The sequence below is a fragment of the Melozone crissalis genome, unplaced genomic scaffold, assembly GCF_028551555.1.
Source record: "Melozone crissalis strain CALT ecotype California unplaced genomic scaffold, PUWL_Pcris_2 ptg000026l_1, whole genome shotgun sequence".
NCBI classification, from domain to species: Eukaryota; Metazoa; Chordata; class Aves; order Passeriformes; family Passerellidae; genus Melozone; species Melozone crissalis.
This window is the reverse complement of record NW_026535804.1, coordinates 10,915,088-10,921,816: the sequence shown is the minus strand read 5'-3', so window position 1 is coordinate 10,921,816 and position 6,729 is coordinate 10,915,088. Positions and strand designations below refer to the sequence as shown.

The 6,729-nt window shown below is 39.8% G+C and overlaps 1 protein-coding gene across 2 annotated transcripts in view; it reads right to left on the bottom strand.

The window, feature by feature from the left end:
* Window positions 1-204: 204 nt before the first annotated feature.
* CEP112 (centrosomal protein 112) overlaps window positions 205-6,729 on the bottom strand; it is a 164,255-nt gene continuing 157,730 nt past the window's right edge. For both annotated transcript variants that reach the window (XM_054278782.1, XM_054278783.1), the window contains 3 exons: window positions 3,789-3,890; window positions 1,490-1,550; window positions 205-543 (listed from right to left, as the gene is read on the bottom strand). In XM_054278782.1, coding sequence (XP_054134757.1) covers window positions 536-543; window positions 1,490-1,550; window positions 3,789-3,890 — 171 coding nt within the window. In that variant the 3' untranslated portion in view covers window positions 205-535. The remainder of the gene's footprint in view (window positions 544-1,489; window positions 1,551-3,788; window positions 3,891-6,729) is intronic.

Below are 6,729 nucleotides of genomic sequence, written 5' to 3'. Positions count from 1 at the left end.
CACAGCACAAATTCCCACTTTACAAAGCCACACAAAACCCCCCTGGCTACTGAGGTGGGTGAGATGCTCAAGCAGGACAATAATGTCAAAACAAAAAGATAAGAAAATAATAATATTTTTAATATTATGTAAACACATGGACACAGAAGAATGTCAAAATATGTTAAAATATATTGGACAATATTAATAATAATAGAAAATGGGGTTTCCTTCATGCTTAAAAGTGAAAAAAAGGGTATTGGGAAGGAGTAACAAAAATATTAGTAGAGCAAAGCCTACTTGCTTGGTAAGCAAGCTCAGTGTGGCATCAAACCGTGTATCAAAAGCATAACTCTGTAATAAAATAATGATAAAAAAATAATGGAAGGAAGATACAACAAAATCCATGCTGGCATGAGCTATGAATATGTTTTCATGAAGTTCATTTCTTTTTGTGCTTACAAAAGAACCACTAATCTTTATAATTTACAAGAGCCAAATCTTCAAACCTATTCAAAGCAGTCCATTTGGCAATCACAGAGACTCCCCGGGTCCATCAGCTACCTGAAAAGGAAGAGATTTTTGTGAGTTATACCTCATTATTTTTATTATAAAAACACAACAGGCTGAAAGCAGGGCTGGGTCCAATGGGCAGTGGGTCTGGAGCTTTCTATTTATCTAACAAAGTTACCTATGCTGGACTTATTACCAAGGATCTATGACATTTTCAGTTTCCAGTTAGTTTTAGCTAATTCCTGTTAACAAATAATTCAGGATTAATATTGTCACCAACTCTCACACTGCTAACCTTCTCACAGTTACTTAAATTTCTCAAATGCTGACACTATTTTTACGAGCACACATTCTTAGCTGCAGAAACCCTCATGTGAGATATGAAACACCATCAATGTCTATAAATACAGTAAAGATGGAGTGGTTTTTCCTATGAAGGTTCCTTGTACTCACCTCTCCACGTGAATCACTTACTCTAAAGGCACAGCCAGGCTTTTTATGGCTGCAGCACTTGCCATAATTTATATTGGAGGGTGTAAACCTCTTAAAAAAAAGAAAAAAAAAAAAAGAAAAAAAAAAGAAAAAAAAAAAAGAAAAAAGAAGCTCAGACTCGTGGAGATCCGGTGCTTTGAAGATGTGATCTGTAATATTCTGCCTTGCATCATTGTTTTCCATCTTTAAAGGAGGTGGCATCACCGCAGCTGTGCAGGAGCCTCACCCTCGACATGCAGGCAAAGCCCAGACTTGCAGAGCACCTGCAGCTCCTCTAATCCTGCCCTAGCACTTCTGACTAAGCACCGGGGAGAACTTCTCAGATGCTTGTTTACCGAAAATAAGGAGCTTTTCAAACTGCACCCATGTTGGAGGGTTTGAGTTAAGCTGTAAAACTTCAAGCACTGGGACCCAGAGGTGTGAATGGCACAAATTGATGGGGGTGTGAATGGTACAAATTGATCAGGGTGTGAATGGTACAAATTGATCAAAGATAAGCCCGTACTTTTTTTGGCGTTGCTGGCGTTCGGGTCTTCCTGGAGGACTCTTTTCTGCAGAAAACTTACCTGTAAAATACATCCCACATGAAAACAGGGTACAAAATTCCAATCAATATATTTGTGCTCATTTCACAAAAGGAATTTTTCTGATCTCTCCTGCCTAAATAACATACAGTAACACTTTAGCTGAATTAATATTTAATAGAAGACTGTTCTCTTGGCTTCCCTGGCTCTGCTCTGGCTGTGCACTCTTCACTGCTTCAGGAACAGTCAAAGCAGTTGTTAAACCCAGCTGGTGGCACCATCTGGGTTGTGCAAGGCCTTGGGAGCTCCCATGGGATTCCTGTGCTCTGATCCCTGCACTTTGTGATGGAGGCACTCACCTGTTCCCCAAGTGTATGAGAATTAATGCTTATTAACACACTGCATCCCTCCAGGAGCAGACAACCAGGCAGCAAATCCTTTATATTTAGCAACACATTTACAAAACTTCACCCAAGCCTCGACTATTTTCATTTTCTGCTGTTTATTTTTATCCCCGCGCGGTGCTTTTACCCAGCCTATCCTCTTCATCCCCCTCCAACAAATAAATAATCCTGACAGGTGCAGGGATTCCAGTGCCCTTCTTGTCTGATGTTTTCAAACAGGAATTTCAACAATTTTCAAAGAGCAGGACACCTGTGCTTCAGAGAGAGCCCAGCTCCCCGCGCGGCGTCCGACGCCAGCAGCCATGGATTTCTGGGAGAGCACCCAGGTTTTCATGTGTGCAGTTACTTCTGCTCCTTTGAAATGCTGCTGCTGCTTACAGAAGCTCTGCAGGTGGATATCAGATTCTGCTTTTTTTATTTTTTTAACTCATTAAAAGGCGTGGTGTTAGCTTAGAGTGATGCTTCCTACCACACTCCTTTTAGGAGTCTTTAAAAATAGCTTTTTACTATCAACTGGAAATAGATCTCCCCAATAGACCCTTAACTCTTTATTTCCCACAACTATTTAAATGAGAAAGAGCATCACTTCCTCCCTTGAGGTGGAAGCAGAATGTTTACAACCAGAATGTTGGAGTTGTGTCACTCCTTGCACACAGAAATGTTGAGTTTCCACTGTCAAAATTTCCTACTTCCATTGAAGGTTCCTCTGCCAGGGGAAGTGTCTTATGCAGAGAAAAAAATGCTATGGAATAACTCTTATGCATTGCAAAGAGAAAAAAAAAGGGGAAAATCCCCAAATACATGAAATTACCAATCATCTCCATAGAGAAGGTTGTGCAGGAAAGAGAAATGAGATGTTGCAGATCAATAATTTCTTGAAAAATGGTCCTGAATATTAGCATGAGGATGTGATGACAATGTGATGGTAACTGGTACTCTGTGTCCTCAGGTTTCTGCTCTTCCCAGAGCTCAGCTTGGCACTGTCCTTGTCCCAGCTCCTCCCTTCAGCCAGGACAGATCCCAAATCCCACATCCCACATCCCAGTCCTTCCCAGCTCAGTTACATGCACAGTCCTACAAACACAGGTGGCGTTTTCCTTGCATTCCCATTATTCCACAGCTATGATCACCCTTCTTTATGGCTATTTATCCTTCCTCTCTGCAGTTCAGGCAATGATGACATTTTGTTTTCTTCCAGCTCCCAATACTCTGAATAGAAAAGCCCCAAATAACTTCTGTGGGAACCATGTGAGAGGAACACACCCAATCAATCAACAGTTCCCTATTTCCAATGACATTTGGATATTCCTATTAGGAAATTCAATAGTCTAGTTCACAGAAATCATACTGATTCTGCAGAAAAACTGGTGGTCAGCAATATTCAAGACAAAACATTACAGAGCCTCTTTATATGGGAAAATGTAAAAATATCACAATGATCATTTAGACAAATATCTTAAAAAATATCCAACTTGCTTTATTACATAGTCTGGAAAGAAAATAAAATTATTTCTAATCCTCTTTTTTGCCCTTTATAGGCAGCCTTTAAATGGTTCCTTCAGGAGAAACAGCATAAGGAACATGAAAGATAACTGGGAACTGCATCTGAAAGGCTGAGGAAAAACCCCTAATACTGAATAAAGCCCAGCTTTTCCAGGAAGAAAAGTCTGGGATCAAAAATTACAATATGGTAGCTGTCAAACTGGAGGAGAAAAGTTTTGTGAAATATGACACTGAGCGAGAAGCACGTGAGCGCTGCCATAATTTGGTTCTGACCTTTATTCAGTATTTTTGGCCAAATTTCAGATGGTCATAACCTCCTGTCTAGAAGAGATAGGTTTTATCCAGCCTAAAATGCTGAAGAATAAGAATTTACCTGAGATTTTAAAGATGAAATGGTGTCTTCAAATTCCTTTCTGGTAGATGCTGGCAGCAGCCCTTTGAGTATTTTTTGATATTCTTCTCGTATAGTAACCAACTGCAACAGAATAAAGAGAAATTTATATAGAGATGGCTGCTCTTAGGTGCTGTAAATTTTTTTGCTTCTTTTGCCCAAACTGGAGGTCAAATAAACACAGAATTAATTGTGCTATCAAAAGGGAGAGAGAAGAAAGATCAGCAAAGACCTGTAAAGAACAAAAGAGGTAAAAGAGACAAAGAAAGGCAAAAGAAAACATAAGAATAAAAATATATAGAGAGAGAGGGGAAAAATGAGAAAAGAACATGGTCTGAAGAAGCAATAATAATTTTTAAATCCATCTGAACTGAGCATTTATACAGACACATCTTGCAAATTGACAGTCAGAAGTTTTCTGGTTGTCTTTGGTGGCATCTGAACCAGGTCAGGGGGGTGACATTTGTCCCTTGCTCCCTTAGACAAGGTGAGTTACTGCTTTCCATAAATCTTACAAAATTTCTCAACTTCTAGGTGCTTTTGTGGACTTATTATTATTATTATTCTTCATCCTGCAACTATTTTTCATTGCACTTTGTGTCCTCCTCAGCTTCATGGAGATTACAGAACTTTCAATGAGCAGATTTGAGCATTTTAGACCCCAAAATAAGGAGGTTTGAATAGGGGGAAATTTTCATCTGCAACTTTATTTAACAGATGCTGAGTAAACAGGAGTTACAGAGTTATGTGAAGAGGGATCAGATGGAAGGGTTGTGTTTCTTATCTCTCCAGAATGGTTGGATTTGGTGAGTTTTGACCTGGGATAATTTGGGGAGTGTGGTTCAGGCCAACCCATCACGTTCCCACTTGGCTGAATCAGGGCCTCACATCTGTACTTAACTCCCAATAGGATTAACTGCTTAACTCAAATTAAGCAAGGACTTGGGTGTTTTTCTGGATTAGCAGCTGAATATGTAAATAAAGGATCAAAGGGCTTCCATATCAGATTAACTCATAAAATATCTTGAAACTTTCAAGCGGAAACTCTCTCTTTTTTTGGTTTTTTTGTTCCCAAATGGCCACAACCACAAATCCAACCCTCAGCCTCACACCTGAGGAAGCCACGAGTTCCAAATCCCAGAGTTCCCAGAGCTTCCAGAGGTGAGAATCCGAGTTCACCCCAGCACCATCCCATGGGAACAGCAGCTCCCGCCAGAACCTGCATTATGCAGCGTGCAATTATCAATACAAAAGGAATAAAACAATCTGATGAAACGTTAGGAAAATTCTCCCTCTGAGTCACCCCGACAGGCAGGAGGAATTGCCAAATCTCTATGCAAATGGGCAATTAGAGGCTTTCCTTGGGAACTGCAAGGAAGTGATGCCACTATGCAAATCTGAAGGGAAAAAAAAAGAAGAAAAAAAGAGGTGAGACAGGAAACCTCGTTTGAACTCTGCTTGAGTAAAAGCCAGCGATCAAAATTTATGTTTTTGAGAGCTGCACCAATAAATTCAGGCTACTATTTCTATCAAGGCTTCCAAAGTTATGCATACGTGGTTTGCCAGGATAAATATTTTCTGAGCCAACAGCTCATTTGGGTGGGGACCTTGATAGAGCAGAAACATATATTTCAGTTGATTCAACATGTTCCATTTATTCTTGGTGAGACGAGACCAGAAACAGGCAGCCAGAGCAGCAAAATGCTTTTATTTCCTCAATTTTGATTAATAACAATCTATTTAATGGGTAAGAGGATCTGGATGATCACCTGGCCAATATGCAGCTGTAACAGAAGTTTTAATACAGCTCTGTGAGGGAAATAATAATTTTCCAATTGTGCAAGAGTTTTCTTGCAACCAGGTCATTAGTTTTAACAGTTTAATCTGCAGTTGTCCTCTAAATAAATGCTTTCACAATGCTGGGAATATTTGTTATTAACTTTGGATCATTCCCTTTTGACAAAGGTGTTTCTTGGAAAGCCAGGAAGAAATATTGCATTGTGCTTTGAAGTATGGAGAGGTCTTAGAGGGTCAGCTGAGAATGGGGAGAGAAAATGAGAACCAAGCCCTGGTGGCTGCAATTTGCCTTGGGACTGAGCCCTTACTCTGTTTCAGAGACAGGACATGCACTTTTTTATGCAGTGAAACCTGTTCTTTTGGATACAATTCCAATTTGTTTGAGCAGACAAAACATGCTACTTTCAGCTCTGCTCACTGCTAATTGCATCACAATAAGATGAAAATGAGTGCCCAGCTGTTTCCTGCCGTGCTATGGTAAACAACTTGCTGGTATTTTTGGCTCAAGTCACTATCAAGGTTTATTGACCCAAGAGTTTAAAATAGTGCATGGCAAAAATCTAAATCACTTCTTACAACTGAAAAATAACACCCAGTGGGCTAATGGGTACTCATTTGAATGGCAGAAAGTTTTTATTTTTTAACACTTATTTTTCACCAGTGAAAGCTATGTCTGCAGGGATAGGTTTTTTTGTGCCTTAAAGGCTTTTTTGTCCTTTTATAGCCTCAAGCTGCCTCCCTAGGATCCACAAATACTGTGTCTCCCCTTGCACACTTGAGGGACGTTTAAAATTGCAATTCTTCATCCCTCAGGAGGGCTTTAGTCAGCTGGATGAGGATGGCTCTATTTCATTTACTTGTGTTCATTTTTCTTCAGTCCTGAGAAAGTTTGTTGTTTTTTTTTTTTTTTCTTTGAAAATTCATTTTGGTGAGCTGATTTAATCCATGAACCCCCAGGAAGGTTTTATAGCTTTTAATATTAAGCTGCCACACTGGTCTTTGTTTATTCAGGTTGGTGGCTAATATATGAGGTTTGGAGTTTGCCCATCAATCATCTTTGGTGTCAGCAGAAAGCTGAAGTTGCCACACGTAGCTCATGTGTGCTTGGTCACCTGATTGGTAAATC